The 27,005-nt window shown below is 39.2% G+C and overlaps 1 protein-coding gene across 3 annotated transcripts in view; it reads right to left on the bottom strand.

Annotated features, from left to right (window-relative positions):
* LOC104226062 (glycine--tRNA ligase, chloroplastic/mitochondrial 2) overlaps nt 1-8,390 on the bottom strand; it is a 31,678-nt gene extending 23,288 nt beyond the window's left edge. The window contains exons 1-12 of one of the 3 annotated variants that reach the window (XM_009777941.2): nt 8,034-8,390; nt 7,545-7,595; nt 6,857-6,924; nt 5,808-5,889; nt 5,621-5,684; nt 3,360-3,415; nt 3,070-3,147; nt 2,806-2,880; nt 2,395-2,465; nt 1,373-1,489; nt 1,151-1,252; nt 507-633 (exon numbers count right to left, since the gene is read on the bottom strand). In XM_009777941.2, coding sequence (XP_009776243.1) covers nt 507-633; nt 1,151-1,252; nt 1,373-1,489; nt 2,395-2,465; nt 2,806-2,880; nt 3,070-3,147; nt 3,360-3,415; nt 5,621-5,684; nt 5,808-5,889; nt 6,857-6,924; nt 7,545-7,595; nt 8,034-8,276 — 1,134 coding nt within the window. In that variant the 5' untranslated portion in view covers nt 8,277-8,390. Of the gene's footprint in view, nt 1-506; nt 634-1,150; nt 1,253-1,372; nt 1,490-2,394; nt 2,466-2,805; nt 2,881-3,069; nt 3,151-3,359; nt 3,416-5,620; nt 5,685-5,807; nt 5,890-6,856; nt 6,925-7,544; nt 7,596-8,033 lie in introns of those variants that run through there. The other 2 variants (XM_009777942.2, XM_009777945.2) reach the window with 2 other exon arrangements.
* Nucleotides 8,391-27,005: the final 18,615 nt, after the last annotated feature.

Here is a 27,005-nt window from a genome sequence, read left to right as displayed (position 1 = left end):
TGCACACAAGTACTCAGTCCCAACTCGGGTAAATTAAGAGAAAGTGGAGATGTTTATCCTATTGAGCAAAGAACCAAATGGGAAAATGAGAAGGAAAAGGAAAAGCTAAATAGACCCAATAGAAAAGGATGACCAGTATAGTTCCTGAGGATTAACCAAAGAATATAGAAATAAAAGAAACGGGATGAAGCTGCAACTCTTTTGGCAGATACACAGCAATTTATGGGCCCAAATGATTTACGCTAACTAGGGAAAGGATGAGACGGGCCAAAAGAACAAGAGAAAAGAAAAGAGTACAAAGCAAGGAATATCAGCTTCTTTGCATTGTTTTGTTAGCTAGAAACATCAGAAAGGAAAGAGATTTTTTATTTATTTTCTTATTGAACTAAAATTGTGGGGCAAAAAAAAGGGCTTTCTCTATTATATAAACGAAGCAATAGAAAGCAAATTTTTAACATATCCTTGCTTTCTAATTTCCAAGCGAAGCCTAAAGCCAAAAAACATACCTTTCGTGCTGCCTCCTCCAAGACTTCTCTTTGAACAAGAAGATGATCACACTGAGAAACAACACCCAGTGGATGGTCAAGAGACTCCCTTGTCTTCAACCAAAGGTGTGCGCATTGACGGGCTAAACTGCACAGTGGAGGTAAAAATCAGGCAAAAAAAGTGTCATTTGAAAACTTCCAATCTTTTTAGAGTAAAGTAATTTGGCACCGTAGTTCTGATCTCTTTGTAATAAAGATTTACTCCCTCCATTTCTTTTTACATGGCGGTGTTTGACTGGACACGGAATTTAAGAAATAAAGAAAGACTTTTGACACACACCAAAAGTACCACTAGAACTTGTGGTCTTAAATATGTGACATTTTTGTGGTTATAAGAACATGTAATTAAATGTAAAAAGGAAGTTTAGAAGTTAAAGCTTTTCCAGACATTAAAAGATGACCTTAGAACAGACTAAAAAAAGTGCTATAAAAATGGAACATAGGGAATATATATTAAGCACGATACTAGAAATTGGAACTTGCGTGAGCAAATTTTTAGATGTGACTGAAAAGGTAAGCTGCTCGATCATCATGCCAAACCTTAAGAAAAACCTACAAACTCTCCAACAAGATCAGTAATTAAAAGAAGTGATAAAAATGTCTACCTACGCATACGCCCAAAATAACGAGCACGTTCTGTCACCCCAACAAAGCCTCTCGAATCTAAAACATTGAAAGCATGAGAAGTTTTCAAAAGCTGATCATACCTAGCACAGTGAGGGAATATTGTTATTCAATGTAGAAGTTAACACATGAAGAAAAAACACAAATTCTTCTTCTCTCTATTCCGTGAAAAATAATAAAATTATTAAGATATAAGTACATACGCAGGTATTGCAAGGCCTAAATCAAGCAAACGGCGAGCTTCTGCTTCAAAGAGATCAAAATGTTTTTGTATATGGTCAACACTAGCATGCTCCAGATAATACGCACTCATTTCCTTCCTGAAACAGAAGCACCAATTAGAATCTCTTTTCTAAAAATGACAGATTTATCACGCACACATACTCCAAATTTTATTATCGCATAGTAAACCACATAAAAAAACCCTTGAGATACAGATAATTCAGAGTTCCAAATTAAATCGGAAATAACAAAATCTTGGCAAAATAGTCTAGACATTGCCTCAATCATATGCTATTCTTAGAGCATTTATTTGAAATTACATTCGTCCCAAAGGAATCACCATGCTCGACTTCGCAAGGTTAATGTTGAAGATATAATTAAGCAAATAAAAAGTGCTCTCTCCAATAGTTTAAGCTTTTAGATGAGATAATCCCACTCCAACATGGTATCTGAACTTGCAGATGTCTTAAGTTCAATTCAAATATTAATGGACTAAACAGAAAAGGTAAATATTTCATTTGAAACAAAGAGAACAGTTTTATATGCTTTTCCAGTAGACCACTACAAAATACTAATCTAGATAATAGTCTAATACAAATCAGTTTGAAAATTTCATGACCAATCCGCAATTTCAAAAAGAAACCCATGCTCTAGTGCTAGTGTCTATATCTGACATGTTGATACACTTAGGTTGCCAGTAAATATGCCTAGTCCAATTTACATTCCTCCTCTGTAACTAGTGCTTTTTTTCAGACATCATAAATGCAAGGTTCCTTTACTTGTACAGTTAGAACTTGGGAAAGCAACATTTATGCTCAACAAAAAGAAAATGAAGTAGATATTGTTCAAATATTGAAGATAGTTAGAGCCTAAAGAAAGACCAGATAATAACAGTTCTGAAAGAGCAAAAGAAAATTAATGAGAAGCAACATGATCTATCCAAATAGTAAGGCAGTCAATACGCAGAAAAAAGAAAACGTTTTGGCTGGAGTAGGTTTTTTACTCATTTTCCAGAAAAAGCTCTCCATATGTAATGCCATCTGCATACTGAATCTTTTTAAAATGATCAACACCCTGCAGACAAGTAATAATGGGTCATAACAAGCAAAATATTGGAGAACCAGAAGAGAAATGCTTAGTTAGTTTATGCTCTTCATTTTCTAAGATGCCGGCAGTAATGACCTCCTACATGAAGATTTTTCTGCTAGCTAAGAGACATAGTAAATGTAGCTATCATGCTGGAGGCTCTGGTGCAAAAATAGATAGATAAGGCCTTTTTCTCCTATGGTGGGAGAAGAGGATGCAGAATGTATACAATGAGCCTCATCATATGTTTGAAGAAGAAAAAGGAAAGAAAGAAATCATAAGAGGAGAAAGAACAAGCCTGAAAGTGATCTCAACAGGCAAAATTAACCTGAAGTGACATAAGGATACGTTCAAGCCCATAAGTGATTTCAACCGATACTGGCATCAACTGTATACTTCCCGCCTGGAAAATAAAAGTTAAATAACTGTATGCGCTCAAAAATAGAAAAAGAACAGAATAGAAAAGCAGAAGGACAAGTTCTTATAAGTCATTAGTAGCCAAAAGCAAATGAAAAATTTGAGACTTGTTCTTGTTGGGAAAAAAAGGACTCTAAAACTGCAGTACACTTTTTGTCAGAAGAGAGAGAATAACCTGCTGGAAGTAGGTGAATTGTGTGATTTCCATCCCATCCATCCACACCTCCCAGCCCAATCCCCAGGCACCAAGCACCTACTAGTAGTTCAAGTCAACAGAACATTTAACAATACAGCTTTGTTTCATGCAGCAAAAGACATCATTAATGCAATCCAAACAAAAAGTTGGAAATTTGCCTGAACAAGGAAATAAGTACAAAGGAAATGAAGTACAAAGGAGATGCACTGTTCATGAAACATTATATGTGCATATATAGGAAAGTTAATCAAGAGAAAGAATAATCTTACAGGGCTCTCCCAGTTGTCCTCAACAAAGCGAATATCATGTGCATTGACATCAATACCTGTCAACACAACAAAGTAAAATCTCAAGCCAGAACGGTATCTAGAGCTACTATAAAATATATATATACACGCACACACACAACCGTGAAACTTGCACGAATCCACCAAGTAGAAGGAGAAATAACAAACCGTAAAGGGTATCCCTATTTGGTTAAGTATGGTTGAATCTAAGCATAAAGTCACACAATTCTTAGTTATATAAAAATAAGAACAAGAAAAGGAGAAAAAGACTAATCCATTTATTCAACTAACATAGAACTTTAAAACCTTCTAAACTGCTCTTCAGAAGAATCCCATTTACCATTTAAGCCACTTAAACAGACTCAAAAAAAAAAAAAAAATCATACACTTTTAGTTGAAGCTTAGAAGGTAAGTAAATGGCTGACTATATAGAGCCAGTGTGATAAATTTCTCTATCCTGTCTTCCTTGTATATACCAGGCTTGAATTCCAGGATCGAAGTGAAATGTTTAAGCATTTTCTAGGTTAGCAATAACTTGTATCGGGAAATTTGTAAAATAAAAGAGGATATGAAATAAATAGTCAATAGGTGCCAGATGATTCGACATGGGAGAAGATGTCTAGGAAGTCAAACTTATAACACATTCAGCACAATCTCCTCCTATAAAGTGGACACCACGAATCTACCAGGTCTTGTTCTTGATGACAAATCCTCACCTTGCTCATGTAAATCTAGCCCCTTCTAGAGGAACTCCAAGAACTCCTCAATTGCCCTAGACATGTTCTGCACCCTCATTTTCTTCCGGGATCTTATGGTACCTAAAACTCCCTCCCCAACACCCACTGAATACCCAAACCTGCCGTTATTGTGGACATCTCTTCCCTATATTTGTCCATACAATCCTTCAAATCTCTGCTCCTCCCTATTGCCCTGATTTCTAATATGAGCTGCAAGTAAAAATTCTCCTTTCCTCACCTCCAATTTCCACATGTCCCACACAAATCCTCCACCTTCTTAAAGAACTCCCAAGTACCGTCTGCCCTCTCAAAGTCTTCAGCTATCTTAGGGGCATTTTGGATATCTCTAAGAACCCAAGTAATATCAATAACAATGAAGTCTTCAACTGCCTCGGGTTCAACACAGACTAGCTAGTCACAGCCTAGCTAGTCTTCAACTGCCCCTACCCATTCTCCGTCCTCTTGAAGACTTTTGAAACTTGCTCTTCATTTGCGGACTGAAATGGGAATGTGGCATCACCCAACGGCGACACCTTCAAATCAAAGCTACGCCACAAGGCTTTTCCTCAATTCCCTTTTAACATATTGTTGGATATCCCACGTTGGTGAAGTGTTGGTCCTTCGGTCTCCTTATATGGTCTTGGGCAATCCTCACCTCTTGAGCTAGCTTCTGGGGTTGAGTTAGGCCTAAAAGCCATTTCTTTATCATGGTATCAGAGCCGGGTTCATCCACTTGTTTCACCTGATGTTGGGCCCCCATCTTATGTTTTCTACGCTGCAGTTTCCTGGGCGTGCAAGGGGGTGTTGGATATCCCACATTGGTGAAGTGTTGGTCCTTTGATCTCCTTATATGACCTTGGGCATTCCTCACCTCTTGATCTAGCTTCTGGGGTTGAGTTAGGCCTAAAAGCCATTTCTTTATCACATATCAAGGCCTCCAATATGAAGCAAAGTATGTTCTCTTTTATGTGAATAATGAATAGAAAAAAACTCTAGTTTCGTTGGCCTATTCAAGCAAGGATGCTCAATCACCTATATGGCACATGTTTCCTTCAGTTCATCCTTGCAATTCTTCCTAATCACATTTTCCAGCAACAGGTTCTTTGCCTCAACCTTATATTATATTTTAATCCTACTTCGAACTCTAAATTTGTGCTCTATTTCTAAAAAATGGTTGCCACACATGCCTTTTACCAAGCAGATCAGAGACATATCCAAATTCAGTGACCACGGCATTCTAGCCACACCACAAAATCAAAAAATTAGAAGAATAAAAAAAGAAATCATGGAATAACTCCTCCATTCCTCCAATGCTTCAAGGCTTAAACATGGGATAGTTTGCAAGTCTTTGTTATTGGTAAGCCTTACAGTCTTATCACTTACCATAAGTATCAAATTGACTTATCCCAGAAATAACATCAACTTGAAGTTGTTTTTACCACATAAATTAGTCCAAAAGACATAATGTAGGAAAAAGAAAAAGAAAGTAGATATAGGTTGCAAAACCTAAAGCTGACAAGCTACGGATGAACAAGTCCTGCGAATTTCCTGGATCAGGCTTCAAAATCACCTGCATTGCAGTTCAAACAGGAAAGGCATCTGGAGTAGTCAAAAGTACAATAAAATCATACAATAGTACTAAACAATCAACTGTGATTCAAAATGTTAGACAATAAATTGAAGGCAAACTAACCTGAAATTGAGTATGCCTTTGAAGCCTATTTGGATTTTCCCCATACCGACTATCGTCTGGACGAATACTAGGCTCCACATACCTGCCATCAGACACAGTTACAATTGATAGCCATACAAGAAAACAAAGTAATGTCTTCGCTTCATTGCTAATATGACATCATTCTTCTTGCTCATTATCAAGATTATGAGAACCAGAAAAGAGAAAATGAAGCACAAAGAACTAGATAGTGAATCAGTTACAACAGGCACTTCCACAGGCACACCTCAACAAAATAAGACTTATCCATTCTCTGTGCCGAATTTATTTTCATCTAGTTAGAATGACAAAAATTCCAATTCTTCTGAGAGGTGGGAAAAGCATGATAAGAAAACCATCTGAAATTAGCAAGAAAAGAAATGAGCTCTGCATCCCAAAGCTCCTGTCCGATTTTATAGGGGACTCAATATCTCCAGATTCTAACAGTTACCATGTCCTTCAACTTAATTTTTCTGCATAAATGATTTATTGTGTGCAGAACTTTTGGTTCAGGATAGAGAACATGACATGTATTCGTCTTTTTAGATTAAGAAGATCATCTCCAAATATCAGAAGCCCTAATATTTAAGTCAGCGTGTAGCCCATGTTCAATCAATATTTACTGACTCGTGACATGAACAGCATTATTTTAGCTTAAATAGAGCTAGATCACCACGGAAGATGCCCCCCCCCCTACTTTGCTTTAGGTGGCAGGAGAGAGTAATGACCTAATAAAACTTTGATTTCTTTTACCTTACAAAGGAGGAACAAAAGAGAATCTTACTAAAGAGTGGCACCAGGCAATGCCAACCCAGGAGCAACAAGAGAACTTATTGATGCCATAGGTCCCCCGTTTCTTCATGGGAGGACAAGTAACAATGACTAATATGTTACTTTGCATTAAAGAGACTATCTAAGATGTGCACGACTTCCCTACGCATTTACTCTCTTCTTCTAAAGAATTCTGGTCAAATATGAGAATGATAATTGTATTCAAGAACTTTAGAGATGAAATTATCAAAAAATCTTACGCAACATTCCATGGTTCTGGTCCAAGAACCCTTAAGTATGTTAGAGGATTCATAGTCCCAGCGCCAACCTGGTCAATGCAATTTAAACTTAAACAAGTTAGTAAAGTAGATGCAAAAAACTCTAAAGATTGTAAGTTCAATTTAAACACTTAAAGATCTAATAACCACTAAAAGCCCATTCATGTTATGGCTGTACAAAGCACTATCATCACCAACCATATGTAAGTGCAATACATATCTAATCCAGATTAAGTGCGATACACATTACATATAAACATGCAGTCCCAAAGTACGGAAGGAGAATATGCTCAGCATTTCCTTTCAGTTTTTTTTCGGTAATTAAAATTATCATTAATCACCAAAGAACAGCATTACAAAGCACAGCTTAGCTACTCCCAGCTAGCTAGATCTCAAAGAAGATACACGGAAGACTATATCTACCAAGATGCATTTCCTTTATGTTGTTATCATAGAAAAGTTACACACTACCTATCCCAAAAAAAAAAAAGTATGCAAGGAAGATAATACTTAGTTCTTGCAACTTGCAAATCACCATTTACGACTTTGATAAGATATCAAGTTTCATTAAAAAGAAAAGCATCAATTCCAGCAGAAAAGCAAGTTCATTTTTTTCCTGTTATGTGCTAGAGTATATTTTTTGAGCCCTAAAAAAGGATGATAATCATACCTCAGTGTTGCTGCATTGCATCACGGCACATCCTACAGAACCCCAATACTCCTACCATGTTAAAAAGACAGGTTAATCCATAAATAATTTTAAAACAGATATGAAGTGTATCTACACCGAGTGGCAAGGTTAAAAAGATTAAGGAGGGGAAGTTGCTTGAATTCATTAGCCATCTACAGAATTGAACTTTCTATTATGAATAAAAGTTTTACCTTATCAAAATAAAAATAAAAATTGAATGGCTTATTGAAAAAAATGTTGTTGTTTTTTTTTTTGCATAGCTTCTTGCTTGTGGTAGGATTAATGCTAAGACTTAAAACTTGTTGACTTGGTACAATCTTGAAATACTAAAGATCAATTTTTTAGCAACAAATAAACTTTGTCCAAGAAAAATGAATGAAGCTTCTCTACATTAGTTATTCAATGTATATTTTGCTCAAGAAAGGAAATTGTAACACAATTACACAACCCCATTAAGTAGAAAAATACCTGGAGCCTTTGAATGGCTTGTTGGAAAGTTGGAACAGATGGTTTCTTTTGATGTTCTGTATTGTGAGACACAGAAGAAGTAGAAGAAGAAGAAGTGGAGAGTGCAGAGACAGTGGAAGATTTAGAGAGAAAACGCCTGTGAAAAATGATAGGAAGAGGCTTAGTGGTGGTTAGGAGAAAGGAGAAGTGAGTCTTGTGAGGTTTGAGAATGGAAGTGACTAATGGGAGTGCAAGAATCGCCATTGCGAAACCTCACAAGTTTCTGCTTTCTGAATTCTGGGTGGGGTTTATCCTAGACTAGAGTGGCGATAAAGAGATTACAGAAAGCAGGACATTTTCATTCCATTCCTATAAATACACAAATTAGCAATCACTTACCCTTATGGACTCGGGGAAGGGTTGAGATTAGTTATAGAATGTTTGGCCAAGCATCTGGATAGGCCAAAATTTTATTTTATTTTAAAAAGCACTTCTTTTTTTTCTTAACTTAAGTTATTTGGTCAAATTTTTTTTTAGGGAAAAATACTTTTGGAAAGAAGCAGAAGCTCTTTATGAGAAGCAAAAAAAGGTAGCTTTTTCTCAAAAGCAGAACTAGTTTTGACTTTTCTTTTTATCAAAAATATCCTTAACAAAATTTAGTATATACCAAAATAACCGTTAAATCTAATACTTAGGATATAACTAAGGACGATGATGGAAACTATCCCAGAAAGGTGAGCAAGAAGAGTCTTCACTTCTCCTACTCCACTACTTTCCTCATTCAAGGCGTGATTAATGCGCCTTAAACCTCTCTCTTAAAAAAGAGCATTTTTTAGTAGAGCCTTAGCACGTGAACCCATAGGAACAGGGCCCTTCTTCTTTACAACCTAGGTATTCAAAAGGAGGGTTATTACATAAAAAAATCACATAAGTGATTAGAGCGATGCCCCCTTGCTTTGGAAAGAGTTGACTTCTTCCTCTAATATATAGCAACTTTAGGGGTGAATGTTTTTATATTTGTTGAATATTTTTAATATATTTAACTTATATTAAAAGAATTAAGTAATTTTTAATTTTATTGTCATATTTTACTTAAATAAAATGAAAACATTTAATTATTGCATGTAATAACAAATTTTTGAGATTATTTATTTACTTATAATATTAACTATTAAGTAAATCTATTCATATCTTTATTCGTAATTTGATACTTAAAAGCACTTTCTTAAAAGCTTGGTCAAACACAAATTATTGCTCAAAATTTTTTTCCATAGTAATTAGCCAAACACAAAATTCTTCTCTCAAAAAGTACTTTTTTCAAAAGCACTTTTAAAAAAGTACTTTTTTCAAAAGCACTTTTAAAAAAAATACTTCTCAAAATAAGTTGATTTCTCCACCTTGGCCAAACAGGCTATTAATGTTAAGCAATCACTTTCCCTTTGGGACTCGGAGAAGTTTAAAATTTGAGTTAAGTTAAATGTTAGGAATTTTTACATCATATAGCAAAGGTTGATACCTTATTTATTTTAAATAAATACCGTTTTAAAAAATTATATTCCATAGCTACCTTTTGATTTTTATAGCCAAATATCTATTTATGGTCACCTCATACTCTTAAGCCATAAAATACACCTTGTATTATTTTTCTCTCTCATTCTTTCAGATTTTTCTCCACCCTATCTCTCTTAACTCCGGTCTTTCTCCATGAATACAACCACAATTCTCCCAAATACAGATCGAAACGGGCAGCTTTGACTCTCAATCTGGAATACATTCAGGGTGTAAAACGTGATCACACTTTGGGATCAAATGCAGCATTTCGTCATCTTCAAACTCGTTCAAACATACAGTGCATTCTTGTTACGACCCGCAATATTACGTCGATATTACGTCCCGCAGTATTATATTACGATGATGTTACGTCCTGCAATATTATAGTACGATGATGCCACGCCTTGCAGTATTACATTACGATGATGTTACGCTTCGCAGTATTAAATTACGACGATGTTGCACCCTGTAGTATTGTACGTTGAAGGATTATGATATTTCACAAGTGATGAGTAAATTCGTGAAGATAAAAGGGGAAGCAAGTCAAAAAATAAATTTTCGTTCAAGTTTGGCATGTTGGGATAAAATACGGGCTGAGCGTTAATACCCGATATTTATGGACTAGTACCATACAAGGTAGCATATGACCATGATCGTATGATGTATAAAATATATTAAAAATGAGTAATATTTTAAGTAATTTTGAGATAATTCTTAATTATGTGGGTAATTGGTTAATTATCTGTAACTACCCGGCCGGTCATTTTAGGAATTAACGCCCTGATCACCTATTAACTACTTTCCCCGTATTTGTTTCTGCTATTTGGACTTGTCGGGATGTTTGGTTTTGAGTTTCGGAGAGTTTTGGGACACTTAGTCCCTAAATGAGGGTTTAAGTTCTAGAAATTGGACCGTAGTCGGAGCAGTGTGAAGACGGCCTCATAATGGAATTATGTTGGTTCCGTTAGCTCCGTTGAGTGATTTGGGGCTTAGGGGTGTGATCAGATTGTGTTTTGGAGGTCCGTAGCTAATTTAGGCTTGAAATACCGAAAGTTGAATTTTTGAAGTTTCCGGTTCGAAAGTGAGATATTGATCCGAGTGTCGGAATGGAATTCCGGAAGTTGGACTAGCTCAGTAGTATCGAATGTGACGTGTGTGCAAAATTTCAGGTTCATTCAGAAAAGGTTTGATATTTGATCGAAAGCATAATTTATGAGTTTTTGAAGTTCTTAGGCTTGAATCCGATGTTAAATTGGTGTTTTGATGTTGTTTTGAGCGTTCCAAAAGTTGGAACAAGTTTGAATGTTGTTCTAGGATTGGTTGGCATATTTAGTTGAGGTCCCAGGGGCCTTGGATGAGTTTCGGGTGCTTAACGGAAATTGAATTAGACTTAGAAAGAATTTGAATTGATGAACCTGTCATAACCGCACCTGCGTGTGTGGGACCACAGGTGCAGCACCGCAAAAGCAAGTTTGGGCCAAAGATCCAGGACCGCAGGTGCGGCTGGGTTTCGCAAATGCGGTGCCGCAGATAGGGGTGTGCATTCGAACCGGTTTATCGATAATCGAATCGATTATTTGTTATCGGTTTATCGATTTATCGATTTTGATTTTGAAATTTCTCTTATCGAGTTATCGATTTCGATTTCGATTTTGTCCTCTTCGGTTATCGGTTTATCGATAAACCGATAAGATATACTAAAAAGACAAAAAGACAAAAAAAATTATCCTTATTCTATAATACCCTTTCCTTTACCCTAAATGCCTAACTCTATTATTTCTACTACCACATTTAAGGAATGATCATATTTAAAGCTCAAGGGAATGAAGTTCAAACTAATGGAAAACAGAATTAGCTGTGATGATGTATTTTGTTTTGTTTTTTATACCGTTGGAGTGTTGGTGGCATACATTTGATCTCTTACTTTAGTTTCGTTGCATGTGCTTGTTGACACAATTTTTATATTATCAATGGTGTTTGTCTTATTTTAGCTTCTTTTTGTCCATATTAGTTAGGCGTGTTTATAGCGATATACTTTCCGTGGAATTCCGTAAATTTTCTTATTGGTGTAATCGATAACCGAATCGATAAGCCGCAAAAATCGATAAATCAAAACCTTATTTAAACGATAATGATAAGCATATGTACAAATCGATAATCGATAAATAATTATTGATAAGGGTCAAAATCGAAACGATAAATCGAATGCACACCCCTAGCCGCAGATGCGGCCAAGCGACCACAGAAGCGGACCCAGTCCGTTAAGTGATTTTCGCACATGCAATGCCTTCTTGCGCAAGTATGGGACCACAGGTGCGCTCCCTTGACCGCAGATGCGGTAATCGCTGGGCAGAAATATAAAATTTCGAGGGTTTCGTTCAAAACTTGGAAAAATCAAATTGGAGCTCGGGAGAGGGCGATTTTGGGAGGAATTTGAAGAGGAAATCATTGGGTAATAATTCCTTAATCCTTTCTAGTTGTATTCCATTAATCTATTGTTAGTTTTGTCATTTAATTTCGGATTGGAGGTGAAAATTGGGGGGAAATTGAAAGAGAGTTCTTAGACCTCAAATTCGAATTTTGATTGAGAATTTGACCTTGGATTTGGATAATTTGGGTATGCATGAACTCATAAGAGTATGAGGATTCTGAAAATATAAATTTTACCCGATTCTGAGATGTAGGCCCGAGGGGCGTTTTGGTCATTTTACCTAATTTCGCGTATTAGCTTAGAATTTATTTGTAGAATTAGTTACTTGAAGTGTTATTTATATTATGCAATTAAATTGAATAGATTCGGGTCATTTGGAGTCGAGTACTCGTGGTAAGAGCGTGGTTTCAGGTTGAATTTGAGCTGTGTCGAGGTAATTGGCTTGCCTAACCTTGTGTGGGGGACATTACCCTTAGGATTTGGTGATGTGGTAATTGAAATGCCTTGTACGTGAGGTGACGAGTGCGTACTTGTGCTAATTGTTGAAAAATATGTTCTTACTAAAGTAGCTTTAATTGTATTTTTCCTTTCCTACGTACTCTACTTGAAATTTATGCCTGCTGTTAGCTTAGAAAAGCATGCTTAATCGACTTAATTCTTTTATTAACTACCTTAGTTGTATTATGTGAAGCATGATAGGTTAGAATTACCTGTTTTATTTGGTATGAAATTGAGCTTAGTTGAGTATTCTTTGTATTGTTGCTGTGTGTTTTACTTTGGGACTACGAGACGACATCCCGGGAGATCCCCTGCACGTATTTATAATTTGAGCTGAGGTGCGGGATACCGAGATATCTCTAGCACATATATTGAGGATACCAAGAGATCCTAGGGATACCAAGAGATCCCTAGCATATATTGAGGATACCAAGAGATCCCTAACTTGTATTGAGGATACCGAGAGATCCTCGGGATATCAAGAGATCCTTGGCATATATTTAGGGTACTAAGAGATCCTCGGGATACCGAGAGATCCCTGGTTATTATCCTTGTGAAGAGCGATATTTCCTTGTGATTGTTTTTGTCTCAGTTCTAGTTATTGTATTCCTTATTATCATGTATTAAATTCTTACTATTAGCTTTCAACTGTACTGCTTATCTTATTCTGTCATACCTTATATTTTATTTAATCTCAGTAGGGCCCTGACTTTCCTCGTCACTACCCGACCGAGATTAGGCTTGGCACTTGCAGAGTACCACTATGGTGTACTCATGCCTTTTCTGTGCATATTTTTCATGTGCAGATCCAGGTACCTCCACTCAGACTTATCATGCTTGAGACGAGGCATTCGTAGAGACTCCGAGGTATATCTACAGCGTCCGCAGACCTAAGAGTCCCTTTCTACTCTCCCTTTTGTATTAGCCCTTCTGTACTTTGTGTCTTTGTTAGATCTTCTGGAGTTAGATGTTTGTAGACTTTCAAAGGTTTGTGATCATGAGATTCCGGGTTTTGGGAAAAGTTATTAGCTTTCGAGAGTTGATATTGTATATGCCAAGTGGTACTTTAAAATACTGTTTCATTTCACTACTTCGGGTTTTAATTTTTTCTTACGCAAATTGGTTTATTTCCCGCATTGTTAGGCTTACCTAGTCGTAGAGACTAGGTGTCGTCACGATGGTTCACGGAGGGCGAACCTGGGTCGTGACAAATTGGTATTAGAGCTCTAGGTTCATAGGAGTCATGAATCATAAGCCGGTTTATTAGAGTCTCGCAGATCGGTACAGAGACGTCTGTACTTATCTGTGAGAGGCTATGTAACTGTTAGGAAAAATTTCCATTTCATTTGATTTCCTTGTCATGCGAGATTTTGATATCACAAATCTAAACTTCTATCTTCTATTCTCTCACAGATGGTGAGGACGCGTGCTACCCGAGATGATCATGTACCCGCGCCCCCTACGACAGTCATCAGAGGCTAGGGCCGGGGTAGAGGCCGAGGACGCGCACGTGGTGCAGCCAGAGCACCTGCGCGAGCTGCCGCCGAGGTACCACCAGTAGTTCCAGCCAGAGTCCAGGCACCTGATACGCCTACCGCTACTACTACTCCAGCACTTCAGGAGACTCTAGCACAGTTCATGAGCATGTACACCACTTTGGCTCAGGCAGGGTTACTTCCCCTTGTTGCAGCTACATCCTAGGCCGGGGGAGGAACACAGACTCCCGCCGCCCGCACTCCTGAGCAGCGAGTGCATATGGATCAGGTTCGAGAGATTATTCCAGTATCGCCTGCAGCCCCAGGTCAGCCTGAGGACAGGGCAGCGGTTTTAGAGGATGAGCAGCGGAGGCTTCAGAGGTTAAGGAAGTATGATCCTCCTGTATTTAGTGGGTTAGCTTCATATGACGCCCTGGGATTTCTGGAGGAGTGTCACTGTATCCTCCACACTATGGGTATATCAAGATCGAGCGGGGTTTCTTTCACTGCCTTCCAGCTTCGAGGAGCCGCCTATGAGTGGTGGCGCACCTATGAGTTAGACAGTCCGGATGAGGCAGCTTCACTAACTTGGACTCGGTTTTCAGATATGTTCCTGAAAGAGTTTGTTCCTCAGAGCCTCAGGGATGCATGTCACGCAGAATTTGAGTATTTGCGCCAGGGTGTTATGAATGTCTTGGAGTATGCTGTCCATTATACCAGTTTGGCTAGACATGCCCCAGCCTTGGTTTCTACTGTTCGCGAGAGGGTTCGCTGGTTTATTGAGGGGCTTATTCCCAACATCAAGTCTAGCATGGCTCGTGAGTTGGAAATAGATATTTCTTATCAGCAGGTGGTGAGCATTGCTAGGAGGATTGAGGGTATGCATGCTAGGGAAAGAGAGAGGAGAGGGAGGCCAAGAGGTCTCGAGAGTTGAGCTATTATTCTGGTGCCCGTGCCCCAGCTACAGGTCGTCATGGTAGGGGTTATATGAGTCGCCATGTTCATTCATCTCTTCCAGCAGCCAGTGGTATTCCAGCTCCTCCTAGGCCTCAAGAGCCTTATTATGCACCTTGAGTTTCTAGCGTGCTTCCTGCGGGAGTGCTTTCAGAGGTCAGTCTAGCAGACCTGGATCAAGCTAGTCACAGCCGTCACGTCCTCCCAGAGCTTGTTTTGAGTGTGGTGACACACTCCATGTGGTGAGGGATTGCCCTAGACTTGGGAGGAGTGCGCCTCCACAAACTTCTCAGCCACAGCGTACCCCGTAGAGTACTCAAGCTATGGTTACAGCTTCAGTTGCTACCCCACCTGCTCAGCTAGCTAGAGGTGGAGGTCGGGGAGGTAGAGGTCGTCCTAGAGGGGGAGACCAAGCCCAATACTATGACCTTCCTGCCCATACCGAGGTTGTTGCCTCTGATTCTGTCATCACAAGTATCGTACTGGTTTGTCACAAAGATGCATCGGTTCTATTAGATCCGGGCTCCACTTATTCTTATATGTCTTCTTATTTTGCTCCACATTTGGGTATACCTCGGGATTCTTTGAGTTCCCCTATTTATGTTTCTACCCCTGTGGGAGATTCTCTTATTGTGGACCACATTTATCAGTCGTGTTTGGTTGCTCTTAGTGGTTTGAGACCAGAGTCGATTTATTGTTACTCAGCATGGTTGATTTTAATATTATCTTGGGCATGGACTGGTTGTCACCCCACTATGTTATTCTTGATTGTCATGCCAAAACCGTAATGCTGGCTATGCTAGGTGTATCGCGTGTGGAGTGGAGGGGTGATTTAGATCACACTCTCAGTAGAGTTATTTCTTTCCTTAAGGCTCAACGTACGGTTGAGGAAGGGGTGTGGCGCGTATCTAGCTTATGTGAGAGATGTCAGTATTGATACCACTTCCGTTGATTCAGTACTAGTAGTATGGGATTTTTTTGATGTGTTTCCATCTGACCTTTTGGGCATGCCGCCCGATAGAGATATTAATTTTGGCATTGATTTGTTGTTGGGCACTCAGCCCATTTCTATTCCTCCATATCGTATGGCTCCTCCTGAGTTGAAAAAGTTGAAGGATCAGTTACAGGAATTGCTTGATAAGGGTTTTATTCATCCCAATGTATCACCTTGGGGTGCTCATGTCTTTTTTGTGAAGAAAAAGGATGGTTCTATGCGTATGTGCATTGATTATCGCCAGTTGAACAAAGTTACGGCGAAGAACCGTTATCCTTTGTCTCGTATTGACGATTTGTTTGACCAGCTTCAGGGCGCACAAGTGTTTTCTAAGGTTGACTTGCGCTCAGGTTACCATCAGTTGAAGATTCGGGAGCCAGATATCCCGAAGACTACTTTCAGGACTTGGTATGGTCATTACGAGTTCCTTGTTATGCCTTTTGGGCTGACCAATGCCCCAACAAACTTTATGCATTTGATGCACAGTGCGTTCCGACCATATCTTGATTCATTCATCATTGTCTTTATTGATGATATCCTTGTATACTCCCGGAGTCGGGAAGATCATGAGCAACACCTAAGGACAATGCTTCAGACATTGAGGGAAAAGAAGTTATATGCAAAGTTCTCAAAATGTGAGTTTTGGTTGGATTCTGTGGCTTTCGTGGGTCACATAGTATCGAGTGAGGGTATACAGGTGGATCCGAAGAAAGTGGAAGCAGTGCAGAATTGGCCCAGACCATCCTCAGCGATAGAGATCCGTAGTTTTCTTGGCTTGGCAGGCTATTACCGTTGATTTGTTGAGGGGTTTTCATCTATTGCAGCACCTATGACCAGGCTGACCCAAAAGAGTGCTCCATTTTAGTGGACGAAAGAGTGTAAGGCAAGTTTTCAGAAGCTCAAGACAGCTTTGACTATAGCCCCAGTTTTGATATTGCCTATAGGTTCAGGGTCTTATACTTTTTATTGTGATGCCTCGAGGATTGGCCTTGGAGCGGTATTGATGCAGGACGGTAGGGTGATTGCTTACGCGCCCAGGTAGTTGAAGGTACATGAGAAGAATTATCATGTCCATGATCTCGAGTTAGCTGCCATTGTTCACGCCTTGATGATCTGGCGTCATTATTTGTACGGTGTTCCTTGTGAGATTTATACTAATCATTGGAGCTTGCAGCACCTGTTCAATCAAGAGGATCTAAATTTGTGCCAGAGAAGGTGGATAGAGTTGCTGAAGGACTATGATATCATTATTTTGTATCAACCGGGCAAGACCAATGTGGTGGCTGATGCTTTGAGTCGTCGGGAAGAGAGTTTGAAGAGTTTAGCTTATTTACCAGCATTGGAGAGGCCCATGGCGATGGATGTTCAGGCCTTAGCCAACCAGTTTGTGAGATTGGATCTTTCAGAGCCCAGTCAGGTTCTAGCTTGCGTGGTTTCTCGGTCTTCCTTATTTGATCGTATCAGGGAGAGTCAGTATGATGACTCTCATTTGCTTGTCCTCAAGGACAAGGTTCAGCATGGTTATGCTAGAGATGTGACTATTGGTGATGACTGGGTATTGAGGATACTGGGTCAGATTTGTGTACCCAAAATTGATGGGATTCGGGAGTTGATTCTAGAGGAGGCACATAGTTCATGGTATTCCATTCATCCGAGTGTCGCGAAGATGTATCAGGATTTGAGGCAACACTATTGGTGTAGGCAGATGATGAAAGATATAGTTGGATTTGTAGCTCGATGCCTCAATTGTCAGCAAGTGAAGTATGAGCACCAGAGACCGGGAGGGTTGCTTCAGCAGATAGAGATTTCGGAGTGGAAGTGGGAGAAAATCACCATGGACTTCGTAGTTGGACTCCCACGGACTTTGAAGAAGTTCGACTCCATTTGGGTGATTATGGATCAGCTGACCAGGTCTGCGCATTTCATTACTATGTGTACTACTTATTCTTAAAAGCGGTTGGCAGATATTTATATCCGGGAGATTGTTCGTCTGCATGGTATTCTAGTTTCCATCATTTCGGATAGAGGTACTCAGTTCACATCACGGTTTTAGAGGGCCGTTCAGCATGAGTTGGGTACTCGGGTGGAGTTGAGTACAACATTTCACCCTCAAACGGATGGACAGTCCGAGTGCACTACTCAGATTCTTGAGGATATGCTCTGTGCGTGTGTGATTGAGTTTGGAGGGTCATGGGATCAGTTCTTGCCATTGGCAGAGTTTTCCTACAACGACAACTATCAGTCCAACATTCAGATGGCGCCGTATAAGGCTTTATATGGTAGGCGGTGTAGATCCCTGGTGGGTTGGTTTGAGCCGGGTGAGGCCAGATTATTGGGCACAGACTTGGTTCAGGATACTTTGGAGAAGGTTAAGGTGATTCAGGATAGACTTCGTACAACCCAGTCCAGATAGAAGAGTTACGCGAACCGGAAGGTTCGTGATGTTTCCTATATGGTTGGAGAGCGGGTTCTGCTTCGGGTTTCGCCTATGAAGAGCGTTATGAGATTTGGGAAGAAAGGGAAGTTGAGTCCGAGGTTTATTGGTCCTTTCGAGATATTGAGACGTGTTGGGGAGGTTGCTTATGAGCTTGCCTTACCTCCTAGCTTGGCAGGGGTTCATCCGGTATTTCATATTTTGATTCTCCGTAAGTATCACGGTGACCCGTCGCACGTGTTAGATTTCAGTTCAGTCCAGTTGGACAAAGATCTATCTTATGTCGAGGAGCTAGTAGCGATATTGGACAGGCAGGTTCGAAAGCTGAGGTCAAAGAACATTGCGTCAGTAAAGGTTCAGTGGTGGGTCAGCCGGTTGAGGAGGCGACCTGGGAGACCGAGCAGGATATGCGCAGCCATTACCCTCATTTTTTCACTACTTCAAGTATGTCTCTACGCTCGTTCGAGGACGAACGAATGTTTAAGTATGGGAGGATGTGATGACCTGGCCGGTCGTTTTAAGAATTAATACCCTGATCCCTTATTAACTGCTTTCCCCATATTTGTTTCTGCTATTTTGACTTGCCGGGATGTTTGGTTTTGAGTTTCGGAGAGTTTTGGGACACTTAGTCCCTAAATGAGAGTTTAAGTTCTAAAAATTGGACAGTAGTCGGAGCAAGTGTGAAGACGGCCTCGAAATGGAATTTTGTTGGTTCTGTTAGCTCCATTGAGTGATTTCGAGCTTAGGGGCATGATCGGATTGTGTTTTGGAGGTCCGTAGCTAATTTAGGCTTGAAATGCCGAAAGTTGAATTTTTGAAGTTTTCGGTTCGATAGTGAGATTTTGATCCGAGGGTCGAAATGGAATGCCGGAAGTTGGAGTAGCTCTGTAGTGTCAAATGTGACGTGTGTGCAAAATTTTAGGTCATTCGGACGAGGTTTGATAGACTTTTTGATCGAAGGCGTAATTTGTGAGTTTTCGAAGTTCTTAGGCTTGAATCCGATGTTACATTGGTGTTTTGATGTTTTTTTGAGAGTTCCGAAGGTTGGAACAAGTTTGAATGATGTTTTAGGATTGGTTGTCATGTTTGGTTGAGGTCCCCGGGGCCTCGGATGAGTTTTGGGTGCTTAACGGAAATTGAATTGGACTTAGGAAGAATTTGAATTGCTAAACCTGTCATAACCGCACCTGCATGTGTGGGACCACAGGCGCGGCACTGCAGAAGCGGCTAGGTGGCTGTAGAAGCGAGTTTGGGCCAAAGCTCCAAGACCACAGGTGCGGCTGGGTTTTTGCAAATGCGGTGCCGCAGATGCGGCCAAGCGACCTCAGAAGCGGACCCAGCCCGTTAAGTGATTTTTGCACCTGCGATGCCTTCTTCCGCAGGTGTGGGACCGCAGGTACGCTCCCTTGACCGTAGATGCGGTAATCGCTGGGCAGAAATATAAAATTTCAAGGGTTTGGTTCAAAACTTGGAAAAATCAAATTGAAGCTCGGGAGAGGGCGATTTTAGGAGGAATTTGAAGAGGAAATCATTGGTTAACAATTCCTTAATCCTTTCTAATTGTATTCCATTAATCTATTATTAGTTTTGTCATTTAATTTCGGATTGGAGTTGAAAATTGAGGAAAAATTGGAAGAAAGTTCTTAGACCTAGAATTCGAATTTTGATTGGGAAATTGACATTGATTTGGATAATTTTGGTATGAATGAACTCATGAGAGTATGAGGATTTTGAAAATATAAATTTTACCCGATTCCTAGACATAGGCCCTAGGGGTGTTTTGGTCATTTTACCTAATTTCACGTATTAGCTTAGAATTTATTTGTAGAATCAATTACTTGAAGTGTTATTTACATTATGCAATTGAATTGAATAGATTTGGTGCATTTAGAGTCAAGTACTCCTGGCAAGAGCGCGGTTTCGGGTTGAATTTGAGCTGGTTCGAGATAAGTAGCTTGCCTAACCTTGTGTGTGGGGGACATTCCCCTTAGGATTTGGTAATGTGGTAAATGAAATGCCTTGTACGTGAGGTGATGAGTGCGTACTTGTGCTAATTGTTGAAAAACATGTTTTCACTAAAGTAGCTTTAATTGTGTTTTTCCTTTCCTACTTACTCTACTTGAAATTTAAGCTTGTTGTTAGCTTAGAAAAGCATGTTTAATCGACTTAATTGATTTATTGCTTAAATTGCCTTAGTTGTATTATGTGAAGCATGATAGGTTAGAATTACCTATTTTACTTGTTACGAAATTGAGCTTAGTTGAGTATTCTTTGTGTTGTTGCTGTGTGTTTTACTTTGGGACTACGGGACGGCATCCCGGGAGATCCCGTGCACATATTTATGATTTGAGCTGAGGTGCGGGATACCGAGAGATCCCTAGCACATATATTGAAGATACCAAGAGATCCTCGGGATACCAAGAGATCCCTAGCTTATATTGAGGATACCGAGAGATCCTCGGGATACCAAGAGATCCCTAGCTTATATTGAGCATACCGAGAGATCCCTAGCTTATATTAAGGATACCGAGAGATCCTCGGGATACCAAGAGATCCCTAGCTTGTATTGAGGATACTGAGAGATCATCGGGATACCAAGAGATCCCTAGCTTATATTAAGGATACCGAGAGATCCCCGGTTATTATCCTTGTGAAGAGTGGTATTTCCTTGTGATTGTTTTTGTCTTAGTTCCAGTTATTGTATTCCTTATTATCCTGTATTAAATTCTTACTATTAGCTTTCAGCTATACTGCTTATCTTATTCTGTCATACCTTATATTTTATTTAATCTTAGTAGGACCCTGACCTTCCTCGTCACTACCCGACCGAGGTTAGGCTTGACACTTACTGAGTACCGCTGTGGTATACCCATGCCCTTTCTGTACATGTTTTTCTTGTGCAGATCTAAGTACCTCCACTCAGACTTATCACGCTTGAGACGAGGCGTATGTAGAGACTCCGAGGTATATCTGCCGCGCTCGCAGACTGAAGAGTCCCTTTCTACTCTCCCTTTTGTATTAGCCCTTCTGTACTTTGTGTCTTTGTTAGATCTTCATGAGTTAGATGTTTATAGACTTTCAAAGGCTTGTGATCATGAGATTCCGGGTTTTGGGAAAAGTTATTAGCTTTCGAGAGTTGATATTGTGTATGCTAAGTGGCACTTTAAAATACTGTTTTATTTCACTACTTCGGGTTTTAATTATTTCTTCCACAAATTGGTTTATTTCCCGCATTGTTAGGCTTACCTAGTCGTAGATACTAGGTGCCGTCACAATGGTTCACGGAGGGCGAACCGGGGTCGTGACATTATCGGATAATGGGACATCACCTAATTAATTAATTAGTTATAAGATAAGATTTAAACAATCCCCCACCCCCACGTGGCTGCAAGCCGCTACTAAGACATATGACTCTTAATCATATTGTCTTAAGTGGCCATCTTAAGTAAGGCACATAAAGCCACATACATATAAGACTTATTCAAGTTTGGTTTCATTTATACAAAGTTCGGTTTCATTTGGTTTCATTTGATTTCATTTATACAATCTTTCTTCCTAATTCAAATGCTCTAAAAACAGACACAAAAACTTGGCTTCATTTGATTTTATGTATGCAACTTTTCTTCCTAATTCAAAACCTCTCAACAACATACGCTAAAACCCAAATCCAACAACCTTCCAACAAAATTTCTTGCGACCAAATCAATTCCAGCGAGAAATAATTAGCACCTTAGCAACGTAAAATTTTACGGTTCTAAAGGAGTACGGTGTAACCTTTTCCAAGAATATCGTACGGATTTTCCCCTACTCCAGGTATGTTAAGGCTATCCTTCTTTCTTTTTACCTATGCATGACATAACATTCATACGCATATGCGTGACACTATAATTATTTCATGAATTACAGAGTTATCCAGACTTACAGGCTGATCATTTACTCTATATTTCTTCCATGTCTGTTATGTACTTATTTATGTGCCTTACATACTCGGTACATTATTCATACTAACGTCCCTTTTTGCCTGGAGACATTGCGTTTCATGCCCGCAAGGCCCTATAGACAGGTCGAGAGCCCTCCAAGTAGGCTATCAGCTCAGTGGAAGATGCTGGTGCGCTTCATTTGCTTCGGAGTTGCTTGTTTGGTTAGTATGACTTAGACATGTATTGTTTGGTATGGTGGGACTCTGTCCCGACCTTTATGAAAATTATGTATTCTTAGAGGCTTGTAGACAGATGTCAGGTACGTAAATATTGTATGGCCTTGTCGGCCTATGTTCAGTGTACGGGTAGTTATTTTGGCCTTATAGGCTCGTATGTCTTATGTATAGGTTGGTATCACATGTTGTATTCTACTTATCTCACGGCAGCCTTCCGGCTCAGTTATCTATGATAGTATGACAAGAAAAGATACGTTATGTTGGTACTCGGTTGAGTAAGGTATCTGGTACCTATCACGACCCGTCGGTTTGGGTCATGACAAAAGTGGTATCAGAGCAGTTCTGTCCTATGGAGTTTACAAGCTGTGTCTAGTAGAGTCTTGTTTATGGGTGTGTCATGCACCACACTTATAAGTAGGGGGCTACTAGGCATTTAGGACTGCCACTCTTTCTTCTTACTCTAGATCGTGTGGTAGAGCTCAATTGTAAGGAATCAATTTCCTAAACTCTATCTTATTTGTAATACAACGATGTCTACATTCAGAAAGACGGTCGGTAAGAGATATAGTTGTGGAAGTGTTGAGTTAGAGGAACTCGATTTTGCATCATGCTTATGATGAGTAAATGTGAGGTCTTCAACAGACCATGCGTGTACTAAAAGGTGTAAGATTCTTGATAAGGAGTTTTAAGGCAAGAATACTTATCCACTCTTACGTTAAAAAGGAATAACGGAATCGGAAGGTAGACACAAGTTTCAACAAGTAAAAGAAGCAAGGTTAAGAAGGGTACGAGGTGCCCAGTTAATAAAGATTATCATTATTTACTATTCAGGAAGGGAGATATAAGCATTTTGAGTTACCTTCAACAGTAACAGATGTATGTACAATCGGCCACACTGATCTCAGTTATGCCCTATGGGATCTGACATATATAGTTTAAGAGAAAGACGGGTTATCAGGATCTGGCTGGGGTTAAAGTAACCCAAAATAGTGGATGGATTGGTAGAGTTAGTTGACATTTCTGAAGGATAGTGCAAACATGATAATGGATCTCCTTGTGAGACAACTAGACGGTGCACTCTAAAATAGTACAACTAGATATGACTACTATAAAGATAGGCATTGGAAGCCTAGAAAGGATAAATATTATCTTAGTATAACTCACGTCCCTAGTAGAGAGATAATTCTAGGCAACCCGAAGAGCTAGTAGATGGAACAAAGGGGAGCTAAAAGCAAAAGAATATCTTGTTGAAGTTTTCAGAATAAAGTGATAGACAGAAATATTAGCAAGAAATAAGAAAAGAGCTAATGAAGCATTAAGAGTAAGATGTGATGCATTGATGACAATGGTAGGTCAGAAAGATGACAGTATTACAGAGACTATAGTCAAGTAAAGGAAAAATCGAGAGGTGACAGGCCTTAAGACAACAAAATAGTATAGGCCATAAAGTCATATGCTCATTTCGAGAAATAAGTTTGCAACGCTGACGCGATTACCAAAAGGAAAGTTAGACCCCCACAATAATAGAAACTAGTATGGATTGGTGAACAGGATAAGCTAAACATGAATTAGGGATTGAGTGATTTGATAATAGTCGGCATCATGACAATTTCAGATTTCGTTCTGGCAATAATAGAATGGACAACAGAAGAAGATCCATGATGAATTAAGAGAATGCTAATTCAAGGAGACGCTTCCCTAGAGCAAGCAATATGAGCAAAGTTAAGCTTAAGGGACTATATGTGCCAGTTACACTAAGTGTCACTATCGCGAGTGAGGAATTTTGTTATCCTTGGTACAAAAGGATTACCGCAAGGCGAGTAAGGGTTATTGATGATGTGAAAGGACGCTAGAGATGAAGAGGAAAAACATCTATAGGCAGGTCGTCATAGCTCCAAGTCTTAGTACTCCCCTAAAAGGGGGAATATGGAATGATAAAGGAAGAATGCGATAAAAATGAGAAAGAGATGAGATTGAACCTATCCAGATATTATAGATATGATATGATTCCAGAATGTTATGTAAGCACGGCATCAAAAAAAAGTAAAAGTTCATGCCCGAGATGTTATTGATAGATAAGGAGCTAGTACACGAGGTAAGTTAAGATAAGGAAATAACCCAAGAAAGATTACGCTGAATATGGATATGAGAATGGGACGACGAGTAGTTAGTAGTTGATTCAGGAAGAGACTAGTCATGACTAGACAAGAAGTTACAGACAAATTAGCAGATCATGCAAAATAAATATAGTAAGCCCCAACATGGAGAATTCAGCCTCGTAGTAATATCATTATAATACTTGAGATATATTCAAATATGAGTCGGGATAGTTAAAGGTACCGTATGAGTGTTACGGGAATAAAAGAAAGTGTCGCTGGGAAGGCAGTAAAAATATTAGTTCAGAAGCAACCCTACAAGCACAAGGGCACGGAGGTAAGCAACTTCGGACGATTATAGACAAGGAAGGACATCAAAAGGTCTGTAATAAGCTCACAACTTTATGAGAGTCAAGGGTTCTCCCTAAGTACTACAATTAAACACTAGCTGAGTAAATAAGGAAGAAAGCTTCAACCAAAGCACAATGACCTAAAAAGGAAAGGGTTGTGTAACAACAATCTAACTAAAAAATTGTATGCACTCCAAAGCACCTATCATGGCTAATGAGTGGAGAGTAAAAACCAAAAGTAATATTCAAGACCATATGAGTTGCACAAAAACTTCGACATGCGTGAGAACTCAGATAAGCTAAGTATGCACGCAAAAAAGGGGCAAAAAGACCAGGAAAAGCAATTGCTTACATTTCGAAGAAAGCTGAAATAGAATGAAAGGAATTATTCGATTAATGATCAGCCGTAGAAGACTCTGGTATGAGCTAAAAGAAGGAATTGGGTCCAGGTCATAGACAAATGATTGAATCATTAGAAGATTATATCATGGTTTTCCATAGCGTCCATAAAAGGCTAAAGTAATACCTAAATGTCATGAGCCATAGATCGGAAGATAGCTTGAGCCTACATAAAGGTTAATCAGAAGAAAGAGGAAACTAAAGAGTTACATCAACTAAGTAAATTAGGAGACTGCATATTGGACCCAGAAAGTTACAAACATCATGATTGAGAATATTGTAAAATCACTCATAATATCTGAGGTACAAGAGAAATAGTACAGTAGCCATATTCTATAAGAGCTCTACGATAAAGCCAGTTAGAAGACTACCAGTATGGAGCTACCACCAGATTGTGTATGCACTAGAGGTGCAAATATTATAAGAGAGCTTCAAGTTGTGGATGTGATTATACCTATGTGGAAGGGAGTTCATGAAAGAGATAAAAGTTATTATGTGAGACTTTAAGATAAGTAAGGTAAGGTGGACAACGTACTAGATTCTCAAATACAGAAGGTTGTGAATAGTCCTTACTTCTGATAGAAGGCTAGAAGTGCGGGGATTCAATATCTAGGAATAATAGCGGCATCGTCAGTAGCATATCCTCCAGCCTATTGTCTAGGTATTTAGAAGCCTGATTAAGAGAGTAAAGAAGAGTCATAAACGATGCGATGTCTTGCTTGATATTCCAGAGGGACATAAGGAAATCTATGATACAACCAAGTTGAAAGGCTGCAAGTTATATAAATAGATATGTGTAGGTCACAAGCTATTGTATGGTGAAGCAACAAGGTTGTAGAAAACAGGAGTAAGGATAAGAAAGGGCGAGTGAGAAGGTAATGAAAATGGATAAGTCATCAGGATTAAGCCCATGAAAACAAAAAAGGTAGATGGTTTCTCTAAGTTATACAAAACTCACTATATCCTAAATGAGCTCAAAGGAGTCTAAGACTAATAGCATTTAGAAGAGATATAATGTTGCCCTAGTAGTAGAATAAGGGTGTGATTGTGATAGATAAAGAACTACGTTTGGGCCTTCGATTGAGTAATGGTCTGACGAAGAAAAGAAAGGGGTTCCATGAATTAGACAAGATTAAAATAGCCACATAAGGTGAGTCACATTGGGATGCTATGAAATCCAATTATGGAAGTATAGTATCGTACCACCCAGGTGGATCAAAAAAATCACTTCAAATGTTCCACGATGCAAGATGAGCCCAAGTGATTACGTAAGAGGTTCCAAGTTATCAGTGGTATATTGTAGATCAATATTGAGGTGAATCAACAATAGATGGGCCCAAGTCACAAAGTGTGAGGTGAGATTAGGCCGTCATTCTTAAGATAAACAAGTAATGAGGAAGCACTAAATGACCTAGATATATACATACGAGATAAGTAACGAAAGTAACATGTAGTTCGGTAGCAGACCTCAGTAATGATAAAGTCATACGGATGGATAACCAGATCTATGAAATAAGATATGGCTGTGAGCACCTAATTTTTGCCCTGCATGAAAATAACTCCTAAGAAATAGACCAAAAATAATTTTAATGGATTTTAGGAGTTTTTCTTTATTTAGTTGCATTTTTAATATTTTAAAACCATAGAAAAAATGA

Source organism: Nicotiana sylvestris, chromosome 1 (genome assembly GCF_000393655.2).
Source record: "Nicotiana sylvestris chromosome 1, ASM39365v2, whole genome shotgun sequence".
NCBI lineage: Eukaryota > Viridiplantae > Streptophyta > Magnoliopsida > Solanales > Solanaceae > Nicotiana > Nicotiana sylvestris.
Note: the sequence above shows the minus strand (reverse complement) of the source record. Positions and strands in the feature narration are given on the sequence as shown.